The sequence below is a fragment of the Mangifera indica genome, chromosome 12 (genome assembly GCF_011075055.1).
Source record: "Mangifera indica cultivar Alphonso chromosome 12, CATAS_Mindica_2.1, whole genome shotgun sequence".
NCBI lineage: Eukaryota > Viridiplantae > Streptophyta > Magnoliopsida > Sapindales > Anacardiaceae > Mangifera > Mangifera indica.
Genome location: NC_058148.1, coordinates 8,389,398 through 8,409,528, shown reverse-complemented (window position 1 = coordinate 8,409,528; position 20,131 = coordinate 8,389,398). Strand labels below are relative to the sequence as shown.

Here is a 20,131-nt window from a genome sequence, read left to right as displayed (position 1 = left end):
AATGATTGTCATTGTTTCTTAATTATAAAATTTTAATTTTGAACACACCTTAGAAGAAGTCCATAGGGGCAATCTTTGAATGAATTATAAAATTAGTTTGAATTTGTATTTTAATGTTATAATATTATAACATCAAATTCTAATATTATAATATTATTTATAAAAAAATAAATTATTTTTTTATATTGTTTGTTTGATTCAATAAACCCTGTTTACCACATGTCGTCCTAACAATGTTTACTATTTCAAATTCAACAGGGTGATTAACCAAGTCAAGTCAATAATCAGGCTAATATTATAATATTAATGTCAAATTAGTAATTATAAATGCAACAAAAACTAATTAACTATTAATTAACCTAATAAAGTCATTGGCATCCTTTTGCCGGTTCCTTGTGCCCATTCAAAGGATGTTAGGGAAGATTTTATTCAACAGAAATGGAATTACTCTATTTAAAATTATAAATTAAAAAAAAACCCTTGGTGGGTGGAGACCACAAGGCATGATATTGAAAATGTCTTACCAACTACAAAGCAATTAAATATTAATATGGGGTTGGTAGGTTTTCCACCATGTAAGACTGGATAGAAAAGGAGATGGGTTTTTCCGGGGAATTTATATAAAAAATAGTAAATATATTAGAAAGAATAAAATTATATATACAAATAAAATTTTTAGACTTATTTATATAAACTGAGATAATAGTACGAGGATAAGGGGTAAAAATGTCTTTTTATAAATTTTATTTTATTTATGTATTTTGTTATTTCAATACATTTTATGAGTTATTATGCATATTAATTTTCATATGCGATTGAATTATGTAATTATTTTTTTCTATTTTTTTATATATTAAAATTATTTAATCAAATATGGGTTGTATGGTTAAGTTAATAAGATTTTTTTATACGTAAACTTTAAAAGATAATTTTTACATGAATAATATAATAAAAATGGACCATATTTTTATTAAACGTTTAAACTTTATATCATTCCCATACAAAAAAGTTAAATTTTGCAATGGAAATCAACTTTTGGAAACCATGCATGCTAGCACTTTATTAAAAAAAATTATATAAAATTTAAATCCTTTCCATTCAATAATAAATGTAAAAAGAAATGGGTATAAATAATTAAAGTGATTGATACATTTGAGAGAACTTTACAAATGAAAAACCTAGGAATGGTGATATATATATCATAAATAATAATATTATAATGTTGTTTTCTAAATACATATTTTTATGGATTGCAAAATTATATTTTTAACATACACATATTGGTGATAAAAAATGCATACAATGAGAAGTAAGCAAAATTAATCCTCGAGCAACAAAATGGTGATAATTGATGATATAGTAATAAAATTTGATGGTGTGATTAAGTGTAAGAGATAATAAAGACAAAAGAATAATTAAGGGAAATAACTGGTCTATGGCATGATATATGTTGAGTAGAAATTTGGGTCCAATGCCTAAAGGTACATTGTTGCTATCTTTACTAGTAGTCATTGGAGTGGAGCAGTAAGCTCGTGGTATGACACACCTTAGAAAGGATTGTATTTCCTTTGGTCAAAAACACTTTGTGGGTACCTTGTTCAATGACAATAAAAGATGGTTATATGATAAGTTTGAGACCTTATAACAATGAATGGTTGAAAGGGGTTTGTAGACCCTAATGTTGATACCAAAATGATATTATTTTATTATTGGATAAGTGTATTAATGAAATGGATTAGACCACCAATGTTATGTAGTTTTGCTTGTTTATATATATCGAACCTAGAAAGACAAAGACAAGGCTTCTCATACGGCTAATTAAGATCAAACTTTATTGTTGCTGTTATTGTTATTGTTGCTGTTAATTTGATTAGAATTAAATAAATTAATCTAAGTACTTACTTTATTTTATTACCTTAATAATTACATATATTAATTGTAGATTATTTTTAGGAAAATTCAATTTTTTGCCACTTTATTGGGTTGTCTATACAAATTTATCACACTTCCGCATTCTAAACATTTATCCCATAAAATCTGAATATTTTCTAAAATACTCCATTTTGATCAAAGTGTAGCATATGTACAAGACTACTGTTCAATTACATAAAAATTCTTATATTTTTATTATATTTTGTGAACAATTTTTTTTATCTACACAAAGACATCAAAAATGAACTCAAATTTTATATTTTGAGTTATCTATCTATAAAAAAATAAGTTGATATCGTCAACCCTTAACGATCTCACCAGTTTTATATTTACTCAAAATTGAAAATAAAAATAATTTATATATTATGTAATTTTTGTGATATAAATATTTTATATTTGAAAAGTGTAATAAATTTATATAAATAGACTCATTTAATAGTTAAAATTTTATTTGGAAATAAAATAATTGAAAACCATGTCTTTTTCCTAAATGGATAATTTAGTACTTTCACTTGGCAAATAGATGACGTTCTGCTTTCGTGCTTCCACACCAACCCCGAAGTCCATGGCACCTAATCACCATTTCGCCACGTGTCAAAATCTTCCCCGTTCCAATCTCATACAAATCCAACGGCCACGTGCAACTTTCAACCAACCCGTCGGCCAATTCACCAAACACTCAATGTGCCTCTATTTAAAGCCCTCGCTTTCGGTTAACCCAACTAAGAAATTTTCACAACTTACTCCTGAAAATTTCCTTCACAACAAGACAATTTTTGCTTTCTTTCTTTCCAAAAACACTCAAAACTGCAACGTTTTATATATACTCTCTCATGCACTAACACCATCTATAATCTTTTAAAAGCAAGATTTTCCCATTCATTTTCTTTTCTGCCAAACAATGGAGTTCTGTCACGACAATCGCAATGGAGGCTTGTGCACGAGCGACCCGTTGAATTGGAACTTCGCGGCGGAGTCACTGAAAGGGAGCCACCTCGATGAAGTTAAACGCATGGTGGAGGAGTTCAGAAAGCCGGTGGTGAAGCTCGGGGGGGAGACGTTGACGATAGGTCAAGTGACTGCGATTGCGAGTCATGATTCTGGCGTCAGGGTGGAGCTCTCGGAGACGGCGAGGGCCGGCGTCCAGGCCAGCAGCGACTGGGTGATGGAGAGCATGAAGAATGGGACGGATAGTTATGGAGTGACCACTGGCTTTGGTGCGACGTCGCATAGGAGAACGAAGCAAGGTGGCGCCCTGCAGAAGGAGCTCATAAGGTAATAAAGAAATATTAATTAAATTAATTGATGAATTAAGGTTATTTATTTCGTGTAATTAGGAGTAAACTAGGTGGTTTCTTAGTGACCTGCGAGTCTAATTCTAGGTGAATTGGGAGGCCCGCATTTAATAACTTTTTTTTAATAGCCAAAAAATACAGGTAGGAGACGAATGCATTTACCTCTAAATTTTATTTTATTTGAAAAGTATAATTATGCATACAAATAATAAATATAAAATTATATACAAATAATGTTAGTAGGTTAAATTTTAAAAGTGTTATATATACAATTTTATGCATAAATAATAATATATTATTATGTAATTAAATAATTAAAAATAAAAAATAAAGTAACATCTGATTATATAATGATATATCGTTATTTGTATATAAAAGTTATACGTACAATTTTATTATAAATTTTATATGTGTTTTTGGTAGGAAAATAGGGATGATTCAAATGACCATTAATTATTTCTTACTAAATTTAAGTTTTTGTGCTAATAAAGAAATTGAAGGAAAATGAAAATTCCCTTAAATGGGGATTAGATTAATAAAACGGGTTACCCTAGGTTTGGAGAAAAAGGCAAATTTATGGCCTGTTTGAAAATTTCAACCTAGTGAAGTTGGTCACTACAAGTTTCAACATTTATGTTTGGACAGAGAAAGTGACAAAGAATAAATATAAATATAAACTCATAATTAGCTGGCCTACCTTAAAATCTTTTAATTTTTTGTTGCTTTCTCAAAATTAGGTGCACCATATCATCTAGGTATAGGGAAAAACAAAGGTTGAATAATACTAATTACACTTAATTTTGAATATCTAATTAAATAATTAAGTGATATATTATTATGTGATTGAATATTATTTTATTTTTAATTTAAAATTATTCAATTATATGATGATATATCGTTTAAATATCAAAATGAATACTTAAAAGTGGATGCATATCTTTTTATTAAAAGAAATTTATTGCTTACCCCAAAACCTTGTGTTTATTTATAAGAATTCCATATAAAACATTTTATTTTTGTGCATGAAAAGGACATGTTCATGCTCAACACAACACATAGTAAAATTCTTTATTTTTCAATTAGGCCGGCTGAGACCAGGACCAAGTCCTTTCAGTGGGCCGTCCAGTCCCAACATACCAAAAAAATTATTCGAGGTCCTGGAAATTTGGTTTACCCTGTAAATGTCACCATACACAAAAAAACATTCCATGAACTAGAAATTTGGTGGATTTATGTACAGTTTTACTGATGTAGTTTGTAAAATTTTGTTTTTTCAGGTTCTTGAATGCTGGAATTTTCGGCAGTGGTACAGAATCCTGCCACACGTTGCCTCATTCTGCGACAAGAGCGGCGATGTTGGTCAGGATCAACACCCTGTTACAAGGATACTCAGGCATCAGGTTTGATATCCTGGAAGCCATCACCAAGTTCCTTAACCATAACATCACCCCTTGCTTGCCACTCCGGGGCACAATTACTGCATCGGGCGACCTGGTTCCATTATCCTACATTGTGGGGCTCTTGACAGGCAGGCCCAATTCGAAGGCGGTAGGGCCCAACGGGCAAGTCCTGAACGCCAGTGCAGCCTTCCAACTGGCTGGTATCAGTAGTGGATTCTTTGAGTTGCAACCTAAAGAAGGTCTTGCACTAGTGAATGGCACAGCAGTTGGTTCCGGCTTAGCTTCAACGGTTCTTTTCGAGGCTAACATACTTGCAATTCTGTCAGAAGTTTTATCAGCAATTTTTGCAGAAGTTATGAATGGAAAACCTGAGTTTACTGACCACTTGACACATAAATTGAAGCACCATCCAGGCCAAATTGAAGCCGCAGCTATCATGGAGCACATTTTAGCTGGTAGCGGCTATGTTAAAGCAGCTCAAAAGTTGCACGAAATTGATCCTCTTCAGAAGCCGAAACAAGACAGATATGCTCTTAGAACATCTCCTCAATGGCTAGGCCCTCAGATTGAAGTCATCCGTGCTGCAACCAAAATGATTGAGAGGGAGATAAACTCTGTGAACGACAATCCATTGATTGATGTTGCAAGGAGTAAGGCGTTGCACGGAGGCAATTTCCAGGGGACCCCAATTGGTGTTTCAATGGACAACACACGTCTTGCCATTGCTTCCATTGGTAAACTCATGTTTGCACAATTCTCCGAGCTGGTTAATGACTTTTACAACAATGGATTGCCTTCGAACCTTTCTGGGGGTCGCAATCCAAGTTTAGATTATGGATTCAAGGGTGCTGAAATCGCCATGGCATCGTACTGCTCTGAACTTCAATTCCTTGCTAATCCTGTCACCAATCATGTCCAGAGCGCCGAGCAACACAACCAAGATGTGAACTCTTTAGGCCTCATTTCTTCAAGAAAAACAGCTGAAGCTGTTGACATATTGAAGCTCATGTCCTCTACATACTTGGTTGCTCTATGCCAAGCCATTGACTTGAGGCATTTGGAGGAGAACTTAAAGAACACTGTGAAGAACACAGTAAGTCAAGTGGCCAAGAGAGTCCTGACAATGGGATTCAATGGTGAACTTCACCCATCAAGATTCTGCGAAAAAGACTTGATCAAAGTTGTCGACAGGGAATACGTTTTCGCATACATAGATGACCCCTGCAGCGCAACCTATCCATTGATGCAAAAATTAAGGCAAGTTCTGGTCGAACATGCAATGGCCAACGGAGAGAGAGAGAAAAAATCAAGCACTTCAATTTTCCAGAAAATTGGAGCCTTTGAGGAGGAACTAAAAACCCTGCTTCCCAAGGAAGTCGAAAGCACAAGAATTGAAATCGAGAATGGAAATGCAGCTGTTCCAAACAAGATAAAGGAATGCAGGTCCTATCCATTATACAAATTCGTGAGAGAAGAACTTGGAGCAAGTTTCCTAACTGGTGAGAAAGTAAAGTCCCCAGGTGAGGAGTTTGACAAAGTTTTCTCGGCAATCTGTGCAGGAAAGCTGATTGATCCAATGATGGAATGCTTAAAGGAGTGGAATGGAGCTCCTCTTCCTCTATGCTAGGATGTGTTCACTACACAATAAGGATACTGTTTTTTTTATTTTTATTTTTTGATGTGCTTATGGGTTTAACTACACCCTTGATTTGTGCTTGGAAAATTAAAATATCCCTCTTAAGCCAAGTCCAACTGTAACGCCTTCCTTTTTTTTTATATTGTTTCAGTATATGTTTCAACAAACAAATGTAATGTTGATAAGAAGTAATAGTGTTTCAATTCATCCATTAGTTTTTTCCCTTCAATTTATTTATCTTATTTGACAGAGTCTCAAACATAAAATTATTATTTAAAAATTTTAATATTTTATCAGTTTTATTAATCTTAATATTTATATCATAAGAAAATTAGATTTTTAAGTCTCGTGTTTGGAAACACCAAAAAAGAGAAAATGGAATGTTTTAAAACCACAACAATATAACACGTCCATTCAAAACCCCGTCGAATTTTATATGCAATGAAGAAAAATGGCTTAGTTTGGAAATCTCTTGTGAATAACATAAATATGAACAGTAAATATATATATTTTTTTTCAAACCACATAAAAAACGGGCCTGTTTCCCTTCAATCAGTAAATCAAGCACGCTTGTTGCTACCCAGTTGACATCTATTTACTTCCGTGCACAGAGCCCACGAACAGGACGTGACAGGAAAATGGAGGAGCCCATGATCAGATAACTTATTTTATGGGCAATTAACAAAAGGCCGAAGACTTATTTTCACCCGAAGGTTTAGCCCACACCCAAATATGTAATCATGAAATTTTAAAATTTAAATATTTATTTATAAATTGATAAATTTAATCAAAATTATTAGTTATAAAAGATAAAATTATCATTTTACTATTAAACCCTAAAAACTTATATCAGTTTCTCTCATTAATTTGAAAAACTTTAATATTTTTCTTTCATAATTAAGTTTTGAAAATTTTGTTTTTTCTTCTTTCTGTGGCAACCAAAATCCGTTTGCACCATCACCCGACCTTTCCACTGTGTAGTTTCGTTGAATAAAAATAAATCATCTTTATCCAATAATGAAACAAGGACAATTCGTCGTCTTTATCTTTTTAATTAGATAAAGATAAATTGTTATTGTTTAATCGATATTAAAAGTAAATATATATTTATCTTTTTGTTTGTTTGAATAATTGACATGATTTTTAAGAAAAAAACGAGATGCAAATAGTAAAATCAAGAGAATAACACGGGTAAAAGGGATAGGCTCCACTATGTGAATTTGCATTTACTTGGCTAGGATATAATTTGACTTTTTTTTTTTTTGAAATTGGGGGTATTTTGACATTCTATGTTACGCACTTACACGGGTAACATAATATTTTATGGATATGATTTTATAAAATTAAATATATTTTTTCAATTTTTATTATTTTTAAATTTTTTATTATTTTCTAACATGTCAATCTATAGATTTTATCCCAAGACTCTCGATACGACTCACAATTTTTTTTTGCCATGACCTTATAGATCATACCAAAAATGGGGGGTTTGGGTCAGCCAACCCTTTATCATGTCTAAACTCATATTATAAATACAATAAAATTATATACACTAATAATAAAAACTAATTTATAAAAACTAATTTATGTATTAAAAATAATAATATATCATTATACAATTGAAGAATTTTGAAATAAAAATAAAATAACATCTCAAATAATTTAGATAATAACAAGTTTGTCTTCATTCTTAAACTTCTAACGTTTGATAAAACCTTAACATTTTTCGTCTAACACTCACTTTTAACAATTTTATTATCAAAATCTCACACAAAAAATACTAAATCAAACAAGAAACATCACTAAATCCAAGTATAAAAATGAATATTTATTTATGTTTTCGATTATTTAGATGATTGATATGAATTTTTGAGGAAAATGTGATGGAGGCAGTAAAATCAAGAGAACAACATGACTAGAAGGGATAGGCTCAAGGTGAATTTAGGCATACTAGACTAAAATATAATTTAACTTTTTTATTTTTCAAATTAAGGGGTATTATGATATTTTATGTTAGATGGGGTGATATAATATTTTACAGAGTGATTTTTTTTTAATTAATATTTTTCATGATGGGGTAGTATAAAATTTTCCACTAAGGGTTTCATGTATTTTCAATATATTTTTAAAGTCATTTTTATATATTTAATTTGTCATTACAGAATTAATCAAAAATTTTGATTTTGTTGTCATGGTTGGGTATAAAGGACAATGAATCTTGACAGAGAACATAATAGAACATATGTTCGAAGAAAACAAAAAATTGTAATAATTCAATTAGAAATAACATACCAAGAATTGATAGAATTATTAAGCTCTTGATTGTGATTAGACCGTAGACAGAATTGCATACAAATCACTATAAAACTTCAACACTACATTATTGAGATATCGTACAAAATCGAGGATGACGATAAACTCAGTTGTATCATTACCTTGTCAAAGAAGATGACTCAAGTAGTCCCTTTCTATGTGACAACTATTCTTAAGATAAGAAAAATATCACTAATATTTGGTTTTGAAGCATTACTTAGTGTTAGACTTTTCAATGAATTTTAAGAGAAATGATATCGTTTTCTATTAAAAATTAATCTTGAGCTCAATACCTGTAACGTAATTAAAGAAATGACAGTGATGAATCCGAACAAGAGAAAGAGGTAATGGAACGTTGATGTTGATGAGATGATCTTGCATATGACAGTAATTAAGAGTTGTTATCAATTCGTAGCACTCACATATTCGTTGAAAGGTAATTTTAATCATTTTGTTAAATATAAGTTATGTTTGATATTGATGATTGATAAAATAACTAATTGTTGAAAAATTGTGATTTTAGTTTATTGAACAGTTATATATGAAGACTGTATATCTGTTCGTATCATCTCATATATATGACTAATTAAAGTTTGATTTGAAAATTATTTTAATATTATAAATTTTAAAAAATTCGGTTTAAATTTTATAATTTATATATTTATGAATTATTTATATATTTAAAATGAAAAAATAAAATTTTAAAAATATAAGCGAAAAATTTAAAAACTTTTAAAGAATTAGTGCGATGTTTGCAACCTTGGTTAACAATGGATCATACCATTTGCCCAAAAAAAAAAAAAAATTGTAGCAAATCTCAATTGTTTTCCCTAAACTATGTTAATTAATATAAATTTCACATAGTGGCAAATGTAAAAAATTCCCTCAATCATGGTAGTCGAATCATTTATTGTATTATATATTAAAAATCAAATTTTTTATATTATATATCAAATATTATATAGTACATCTTTTATAAAATGATATAATAAAATAATAAAAAATTTTAATTGACATATTATTATTTTAAAAAATATCACAAATATTTTTAAAATTTTAAAATTTTAAATATATATTTTTATTTTTTCTAAAAATTTATATTAATTCTTATTAATAATATATATTTATTGTATAATATATATATTATACCGTATTAATATAATATATTTTATAGTATATTTATTTGTAAAAAGTCAAAACTTCTCGGAAAAAAGAAAAAAATAAACGAGAATTTTGCCATAAATGAAAAAGTGATCAAGAGGGCAAAACAGTAAATTAAATAGCCTTCACCAACCCGAATGAATACCAAAACGAAGCAAAGTCTGTAGGGGTTGGTGAGATCAGCGACAGTTTACCAAAAATAGCCTTCGCTACCATACTCAACAGCCGCACTTAATTTCTTTATATTCATCACAAGAACCAGTCTTCTTCCCACTGAGATCTTGCTCTTCAGCTTCACTTTGTTATTTTTTTTTTTAAGTTTCACTCCCACCAAAGCAAAACCTCACTCTCAGTTTCGAATGGCGTTCGAGGGAATCCTGTTGGGCATGGGTAACCCACTTCTTGATATCTCAACTGTTGTGGATGAGGAGTTCTTGTCTAAGTAAGTTGCCTTCATTTTTATTTCTTTTTCTTTTATCTATACTTAGTGGGTTGTTGTTTATTTGTATTTTGGATCTGACATTTGTAATGATAGATCTCGAGCTGCATGTTAATTTTGTTTGCGTTCATCTCTTTGCAATTGTGGATCTTGTTTAATTTTGTAAATTTTTTTTTTGTTTAATTTACTTACAGATATGATATAAAGTTGAACAATGCTATTCTTGCTGAAGACAAGCACTTGCCCATGTAAGTTTTTTTTTTTTTTTTTAAAATTTCCATAATGGCAATTGCTTGGCTCACTATGATGATATAGTGTTTTGTTTTGAATTCTTAGAGCATGCTTTTGTTATCATTTCTATAAAATAAAGTAATATTTTCTAATTTTCAGTTAAATTATGTAATTTTCTGTGGCATAACACATTATTTCTAGACAAAATGAGGAATCGAAAATGAAAATGAACAAATCCTTGCATTTTTTGTTACTGTGGCCAGTGCATTAATCTGAACTATTTTAATGTGGATGGTTTTCTCTAGGTATGATGAAATGGCTTCCAAACCGAATGTGGAGTATATTGCTGGAGGTAAAACGGCTGTTTCTTTGATTTTAATTTTTTATGATGCCATGCCCCATATTTAGCTACACATTACTGGATCATGTATAGTCATGCCAACTGATCAGTTTTGGTTCATTGTAATTTTTAGGTGCAACACAAAATTCAATCAGAGTTGCTCAGGTTTGTTTGTTAGACACAAATCTTGTATTTTACTTTTTATTTTTTGTGATCTAGAGCCTTTTTGAGTTTTGGGTGTCCTGCAGTGGATGCTTCAAGTTCCTGGTGCCACTAGTTACATTGGCTGCATTGGGAAGGATAAATTTGGTGAGGAGATGAAGAAAAACTCAAAGCAAGCTGGTGTTAATGTATATTTCATTACATTTTCTTTTCACTCTTATATTTGTTTGTTTGTTTGTTATGGTGATTTAATTATGCTATATAAGTAGGTGCATTATCTTGAGGATGAAAGGACACCAACTGGAACATGTGCTGTTTGTGTTGTCGGTGGTGAGAGGTATCTTTCATGTCTTGCCTACTCTGAAATCCCGCTACAAATTTTGTTTTGAGAGTAAAATCCATTTGCTTTTTGTTTGTAATGACATTTATAGAAATTCCTGTTGCCCCATCAGTATAGTTTTATTTCTCTTAAACTATCTTTTAGAGCTCCAGTTCGTGGTATTCTGTTAAAAAAAATGATTTTTTAAAATCTTAGATGTTCACCTGTTACATGTTGGCCAGACGTTGCTATCTCTGCCTTAGCATTGGACTGAATTTATTTACTGATGCAAAAATTGGGTTTCCTAATTTGAGTTATTTTTATTGCTAAACTAGAGTTATATACATAATTATGTGGTTTGTTTTTAGATTAAATCTTCTAATTCCATTAAAAAAAAAAAAAGAATGAAGATGTTTTTAAGATCTAGATGTGTGAAAAGTGTAGGAGTGTTAGTTTTATATCAAATATCTGATGGTGATGAAATATTGGGTTGCTTCCTTTTCTTGGGTATTTGTTAACTGCATCTTGCATGGTTAAGTCAAATTTGTAATGCATAGTTTTATTTTAATTTCAAAATCCTTGGGCAGGTCACTTGTGGCTAACTTGTCAGCTGCAAATTGTTACAAAGCTGATCACTTGAAGAAACCAGAAAATTGGGCATTAGGTATATCCATTGCTTTCTTTTTTGGCTTCAACATTCAGCTCTCAGGTTGTTGTTGGGTAATACCATAATTTTTGTATAAATTCTGAATTGAACAGTTGAAAAGGCAAAGTATTTCTACATTGCTGGCTTTTTCCTTACTGTGTCTCCCGAGTCCATCCAGTATGTTGCTGAACATGCAGCTGCAAATAACAAGGTAAAATTAATTTAAACTTTTTTATTTTTGAAAAATAAAATTATGAAGTCATTTAGATTCTTAGATTTTGCAATTATTTCTCTCCAATAGGTTAAAATCATTTTTTTCATACATTTGCAGGTCTTCATGATGAACCTCTCTGCTCCATTTATCTGTGAGTTCTTCAGAGATGCCCAGGAGAAAGCTCTGCCGTAAGCTTTCTGCCTACTTCCTTGCTCAAAAAATCTCAGTTATTACTGCAAAACTGACATGCCTTTTGTTTACACAGATACATGGACTATGTGTTTGGAAATGAGACAGAAGCTAGAACCTTCTCAAAGGTTCATGGCTGGCAGGTAATACTCCAATAGTGTCCCTTCTGTTCAATTATCTATTAACACTCAGCAGTTTAACTTATTCAGTGATTTTTTATTTTCAGACTGATAATGTTGAAGAGATTGCACTGAAGATCTCTCAGTGGCCCAAAGCATCTGGAACACACAAGAGAATCACTGTAATTACCCAAGGCTCGGATCCTGTTGTAGTTGCTGAGGATGGGAAGGTGAAATTATTCCCTGTGATCTTAATACCCAAGGAAAAGTTGGTCGATACCAATGCGGCAGGTATGCCTTGCAACTTATAAAACTGCAGTTCTAATTGCAATCTTCAACTCCAAGTTCATTGTTATGCGAATTTCATTATGTTAAAGACAGATTTTGGACTCATTTTGTACATCAAAGTGACAAAATAATTATAATTAAAAGAACAGTTGTAGTTAGTCATGATCTCAGAGCTTTCATTTCTAATATACTGATATTCTTGTTTTATGGCAGGTGATGCTTTTGTGGGTGGATTTTTGTCACAGTTGATTCAAGAGAAGCCCATTGAAGATTGCGTTAGAGCTGGTTGCTATGCAGCAAATGTCATTATTCAAAGGTCAGGCTGCACTTATCCTGAAAAGCCCGATTTCAACTAAGCTTATAATTCCCAATGGGTGGTAGAGTTAGTTTTCTTCCATGGTTTCTGTGATAAAGGGCGCCTGTATTATTTGCTCCAGAATCCATATATATGGTGGAGTTTTGTCTACTTCAAATTTCCGATGAGAATGTGTGACATTATTTTTTCACAGATAGAACAGAATGGTTTATCTTTTATGATGTCTAATTTTGATAATAATTTAAGCGTTTTATAAAGTAAAATATTATTACTGTGAATTTTGATAATAATTATGTATAAAAGATGTGTATATATATATATATATATATATTATTTATTTTAAATTAAAAATAAAATAATATTCAATTATATGATAACATATATAAATATATATTTATTTATATATTTAAAATAAATATATATAGGATTGCTTATATAATAATAATGGTCAAAAAACTATTTTTCACTTAAATTTTGATAAAAAGATAAATATATAAATCCACCGGGTGAAAAATAGTCTTGACCTATAATAAATAAATGCTTTATAGTGTTTTTGATTTGATTTTCTTGATCGGGATAAAATAAATGAAATCTGAGGTTCTTTAAGAATCATTCATTCTCATAGTTGGAGTTGATTAAATAGAGGATTTTAAAGGACGTCAAAAATTAAGTTATAATATTTGAACCCTTCTCTAATTCTTGAAATCTTTATATCTTTATACTACAGAAAAGAAAATATGTGGTAAGAAATATTACAATTAATCGATTATGCATGTTATATGCTATATTTTTTTTTACACAAAATGATGTAATATTGCAAATTAATATGATGTGAAATTTACTTTCGTAAAAGGGAAATTAGAATAAATACCTAAAACTAAAGGGTGTTAAATAAAATTGACCAAAACTCTAAGGATTAAGCAAAATACCCTCTATTCGAGAAATAACCAAACTGCCCTTGTATATAAACTCCACATTTCTCATGGATTTACTGTTTAAATTCAGAGAAAATTCAGTTCTCCCACGAGCGCAACGGGTTTTCGTCTTTTCTGTTAACTTTTTATATTTTTCGACAACGAAAAATGAGAAATAAGGATAGTACATCATCTCACTTTTTGTTTGAATTAATTTATTGTTAAGATTATTGAGATTTGAGGGAGATTTTGAAGTTTGAATGTTTAGAGTTTTGAATCTGAACAATGCATAAAATGTTTTGATTCTTAGTTGTTTTGCTTGAATTTCTTGAGGGATTTTGTGCTATTGGATATGTAAATTGGATTTGTGTTGAAATTAGAGGCTGAAATGGTGATTTTTTTATCGGAAAATGGGTTAGATTTGCCGATGTTACGTAATCTCTTACGGGGCATTGTGGGGTGAGGGGAAATTTAACATTTTCAAAATTTTAGGGGGAGGGGGAAGAGAGGGAGATCCACGGGGGTCTGTGGGAAATTTTACATTGAACCGTGGGGCAGTCCATGAAAACCATGGGTTGGGTGGAAATAGACTTTTTTAAAAATATAGGGTCTGTAGGAGATAAACTTTGAATGACCATAACTTTTGATCCGGGAGGAGTTATGAGACCTGTAATATATCAACACGAAGCTCGTTTTGAGCTCTATAATGACAACAAGATTTTCCGGTTGAGCCCAATTTGGAGGCCCAAATAAAACTGTTTCAGTGTGTATTATACAGTTTTTTTGTTTTAGCCAAATTTAAGATTTTCTGTTTTTATGATTTTGAGCTTGTTTGTGACCGAGCTAGATTTTTTTGATATATAGTTTTCAAATTTAACATCTGTCTCTTTAGTTTTATGCTTTTCTAGACACGTTTTATGATATAATTACAAAATTTTAGATCAATTTTTGGTTTTTTTTATCCTTAAATTATTATCAAATATCCAAATGTCACCTTTACATGACATACAAACTATATTTAACAAATAAAATTAAGTTCTGAGTTAAGATTCATATAAATATATTTTTTTTCACGAATTAATTTTTTTTATTCGAATTCAGAAATACGAACTTCTTTCTTCTGAACGAATCTGTAATAATTGATATTAAATAAAAATGAGAGTGAGTGTTTAAATGATATGAAAAGTATATGTAATGAGAATAAGAGTAAGAGGTTTTATATAAATGTGGTGAAATGTAATTTTGGTATTTAAAAAAAAAATTAAGATATTTTTACTTAGAAATAAAAAAATAGACATTTTTATTTAAAAATTAATCAAATAAATATTTTTACTTAATAAAAAGATAAAATAGGTATTTAATATAATTTTCCTTCATAAAACTTCCAAACTTTTATAGTGTATAGGTTGATCTGACGGCTAAAATTCAAGTACGTCAAATTGTAACATGGAAGTATGAACAAATAATATTAATAAATGGGATATGTTGAAAGTGGTTTAATTTGTCTTTTAGGGGCGTTTGACTTGGGTAATATTTTATTATCAAAATAGAAAAATTATCTTGAAGATAGATTATTTAAAAGATTATTAGGTATAAATGATTACTATATTTGATAAAATTTAGTAGGTATAAATAATTATTGTATTTGGTTAAATATAATAAAAGATTACTAATAAATTATTTTACTTAAATGCCCTTAAATATAATTATTTTTAAATATTTTTTATATTATTTACCATATTAATTAAAAATAAATTTATTTTTGTCTCAAAAAATTAATAAATAATAATATAATTATAATAAAATCAAATATTATCTCGGTAATCTTTAAATACCTAAGGTGAATGTGGTAATCAGATTACCACCTATATTACCTGTCATATCAGCATTGGTAATAAAAGATTACTATAATATTTTATTACTGACAAACCAAACAAGGGAATAAAAGATAAATTACCAAGATAATCTTAAAAAACCCAAACTAAACACTCCCATGCGTAAATCCATTGTTATTTTTGAAAGCTCAAAGTGGTTCAATGATGTTAATATGGTTGGTAGTCAAATCAAGTTGATTTAACAGTTGAATTATAATGTAATATTATTCATTTTATTCAATTTTAAATTAATTTAATACAACGATTAAAATGAGTTTAGTCTTAACCTACAACAGATTTGATATTGATTGCCTAGAGGATTGACTAAACGGGTCTTAATTTTAAAACCGTTGACACAACAAAACAAAATGCTTAATGTACAAGGTAATTTTATACATTTGCAGGCTAATATATTCTTTAAAATGACAAAGATGTATCAATCAACTACATTTTTGCATTGTTTGAAAAGCAACATATTTGGTCATAAGAGGGTAGGTCGGAGTAGTAAAGATGGGTGTTTAAATATGGGAAAAAAGATTATTTCTTATCCAAATTTTAGTTTAATCTCAAAATCATACTTACAATAGATAAAAAATTTAAACACTTATCTATGAACTAATTGTTGACCAAATTTTTAGTTAAAGACAAGAGTAAAATTGTTATTTTATCCACAAACTATAAAACTTTAAAAATTATATCATTCTCCCTCTCCAAATTTTAAAAACTAATACTTCAACCCATTTTCAAAGTTTGAAAAGTTTAGATTTCACTCCTAAGGTTTGTTTCCTTCTCCAGCAACCATCATTCCGATTGATGGCTGATGTTTTCTACCCATCTTTCAGATCTAGCTAAGAAGAAAGATGAAGGACAACCATTCAGACGTGATGACAAAGGACGACGATGACAATGAAGAGTTATCCTTCATCATCTAGAATATTAGACAACGAAGAACGACTCTTCAACGTCCTTTGTCGTCACCTCTGGACAACCAGACGTCGTCCTTTATCTCTTCTTACTGGTCTGGATGACATTTTGTTGTTTAGATCTGAACGACAAAGGGTTGTCATTTGTCAGAGAAGACCTTCATTTTTTTCAAATCGTCGATCGATTCCTTAAGCCACCGGAGAGCAAACCTAGAAAAAGAGAAAAATGAATTTTTTAAAGTTTAATCATTGGGGTAAATGTGAGTTTTCTAAACTAAGAGAAAAATGATATAAATTTTTGAATTTTTAGGGTTTATAGATAAAATAACGATTTTACCCCTATTTCTAACTAAAAATTTGGATGACAGTTAGTCTATGGGTGGGTATTTGAATTTTTCATCTGTCGTAGGTGTGATTTTGAATTTTGACTAAAGCTTAGATGGAAAATTGTCCTTTTCCCTTAAATATGAGACTATGAGTTTGAAACTTTCATGACATATCGTGATTTGCTTAAGAAAAAAAAACTAGGTCTACCAATTTTGGCACCGAATCAACCATATTGAATAAGACAAATTTCAAGTACAGTAATTAACCTTATAACCACTAAACCAATTAGGTTTTCTATAAAAACTTACATGACATATCACACGATTTGCTTCCTAAAAAAAAAAACATATTTTGAATGTTTTTCTTAAAAGAAAAGTCCATCACTTTTGAGACCGAACCAACTATATCGAACATAACAAACTTCAGGTTTAGTGATTAACCTTACAATCATTGAACTAATAAGTTAAATCAAAAATTTAATTTTGATATATCACTATAAAATACTTAAACTCATATTCTTTTATATATACAACCTCATATTTTATCACTTCAGCTAACCATCGGGATACTAACGGTCTCTTACCTGACACTATTTTAATTAGAGTTGTATTAAGACTGTATTTACTACACTTTCCTCTTTGAACGCGGTTTCCTAATACCTTCCCGGCCAAGAAACCACTCTTCTATTTAAACTACATATTCACCTTCCTCTTTGTTAAAGAGAGTGAGTAGCCGTTAATTTGATCTGCAAATGTCTAAAATAGGAGTAGAGATGATGAATAACACCATTCTTGATTCTTGCTTCAATGGCGGTCATAACTTTTTAAACCCTAACAAAAGATCTCACCCTTTTCGCAACCCATATTCACAAAAACGCCCAAAAACTCAACATTACGAAACCAGGACATCACCCATTAATCATCTTCCAATTTTTCCTTTTAACCCTAATCTTGTTGTACCTCCTCTCATGCCTCCTCCGTCGTCACAACAAAGGGCTAATCTTTATCTCAGTCAACCAATTGTCAATTCTTTTCTGGAGGGACTTATTTCGCTGTCTAATAATAAACAAGCCCCTACTGCCGCTGAGGATCCTATAGGACTTCAGTTCGATTCCGCCAAACTCAAACTGCGTCATGAGATTGTCATAAGTTCTCTTTACGGTGATCTCCCGAGATGGGAATGGCATTTCAGAAAGACGAGGAACCGGCTGGTCAAGAAGAAGGCAAAGAGAGCACCAGTGTCTCGAAAGTACTTTCCGGGCGTTGATGCGAATGGAAGAATTATAAACTATGGCGAGGAAGAGAGCGAGATCGAAGAGAAAACATTCGGGGTTTTAGCAGATGAAGATCAGAGAGAGTGCCAAGTGTGCAAGGAGGGTTTTGAGGAGCTCTTTTGTGAGGAGATGAATGACTGGGTCTATCCAGGCACAGCTTATTTGGATGCAACCCAAGGATCAACGAGAGCTCTGTACAAGTCTTTGATCGGTCGGATTGTGCATGCTAAGTGTGTCTGTACAAAACAAGAAATCAAATCTTTGTTGGTGTCTAAGGGACATGAAATCTTTTTAGGTTTTGTAATTTCCAGTTGAAGTTTTTGTCTGAACATATGTATGTATCAGCCTGTTAATCAATGAGAATGACTACGATTTTGCCATGTACATGAATGTATTTAATATGAGCAATGCCATATACACATATTTTTAGCATATAATATGAGTATGCAGATATGATTTGGTGATATATTATTTACGTACCAAATTATATAATATATGCACATAATTTTATTAATTTTACATAAATAAAAATTTTAGTTTTTATATACTGATATGAATCTTAGAAGAATTATACTTTAAAAACTAAATATTGAAATTAGAGAATTTAGAATCATATAAACTTTACATTAGAAGTTCATATTTTTCAATATGAGATTTAAGGTTCATACTTTATATTTGAGATCTTGATATCCTAATATATGTTGTTCCTTTTCTGACTTTACTTTCAATAAGCTTAAGCTTTGAGTTTCAGGAAATATGGGTCAAACCACTTTAAAAATTTCTCTTATTTTTATAATTCTCTCTCATTCTTATATAACATAAACAAATCCATTTTATATGTTAATTCCCATTCATGTTTTGCCATATATTAAAATTTTTTCTCTCTTCAATATAAAATATAGATGATAGTTCGGTACCTACAAGTGCTTTGATCTCTTCATTATTCAATTAAATTAGGGTGCATACAAATGGTTTAGTGACACAACTAAGCAGCATCAGATGATAGTTGTAGAGAGACATCAGACATATATATATACATGTATGTGACGCTACAATATAACCTGAATATGGGCACCAAATGGGGAAACTAATTAACTAATAATGGAATTTAATTTATGGCAACTGATAAATAAATATATTTAAATATACGAGCTGTTGATCGAGTACATCTTCTGAGAAGATTTAAATAAGAAACACTAATTCATAATCTTTGTCATTTAATACATGGCACATTGGTATAATAAAATGTTGAATTTTGTTGGTTTCTGTTGAACTTGTAAATCTCATCTCCATCTGTGAAGCAAGAACTTGAGTGAGCACACAGGTGTTGGCAAATATTTATGCATTATCTTTAGAGCAAACAACGGGCACATAAATTTATGGATGCATTGAAAATCTCTACTCAACAACGGTTGGGGCTGCTAATATCACTTCCCTTTCTTAAATTAAGTCACTATGGTTGTCACTACATTATTTTAGGGCATCTCCAATTCCAATGGGGTCATTACCAGGTCATCCACGATAAATAAAGCCAAATGACCTGGTATAAGGTGTTAAAATGGTGTGTGAATGTGTGCGCGCATATATATATATATATATATAGATTTTTTTTAATGAGTCAAGGGGGGTTAAGTGACCCCACTTGACCCCTCCCTATCGGCCCTAGTTAAGTGAGTAGATCAAGTTATTGTTTATGGAGGATGAAGTACGATTAAAAGGTATTGAATTTGTTTAGAGGATGAAAAAGGTGGTTTTGTTGAAAGGTTGTATTACCCAAAAGAGTGTATCAAGGTTATTTTAGTAATTTAGATCATTCATGA

The 20,131-nt window shown here is 30.6% G+C and overlaps 3 protein-coding genes across 3 annotated transcripts; all 3 read left to right on the top strand.

Moving 5' to 3' along the window:
- Positions 1-2,649: 2,649 nt before the first annotated feature.
- On the top strand, positions 2,650-6,477 carry LOC123193566 (phenylalanine ammonia-lyase). Its single transcript, XM_044606600.1, has 2 exons — positions 2,650-3,207; positions 4,505-6,477. The coding sequence occupies exons 1-2, from the start codon at positions 2,834-2,836 to the stop codon at positions 6,252-6,254; spliced, it is 2,124 nt and encodes a 707-aa protein (XP_044462535.1). The 5' UTR covers positions 2,650-2,833; the 3' UTR covers positions 6,255-6,477.
- A 3,471-nt stretch (positions 6,478-9,948) lies between these two features.
- Positions 9,949-13,216, top strand: LOC123192402 (adenosine kinase 2-like). Its single transcript, XM_044604939.1, has 12 exons — positions 9,949-10,179; positions 10,371-10,424; positions 10,713-10,759; positions 10,881-10,912; positions 10,996-11,097; positions 11,179-11,246; positions 11,816-11,892; positions 11,988-12,085; positions 12,206-12,276; positions 12,354-12,420; positions 12,504-12,687; positions 12,898-13,216. The coding sequence occupies exons 1-12, from the start codon at positions 10,097-10,099 to the stop codon at positions 13,038-13,040; spliced, it is 1,026 nt and encodes a 341-aa protein (XP_044460874.1). The 5' UTR covers positions 9,949-10,096; the 3' UTR covers positions 13,041-13,216.
- A 4,594-nt stretch (positions 13,217-17,810) lies between these two features.
- On the top strand, positions 17,811-18,626 carry LOC123192029 (polyadenylation and cleavage factor homolog 4-like). The gene has a single exon (XM_044604506.1). It carries the CDS (start codon positions 17,811-17,813, stop codon positions 18,624-18,626), a length of 816 nt encoding a protein of 271 aa, XP_044460441.1.
- Positions 18,627-20,131: the final 1,505 nt, after the last annotated feature.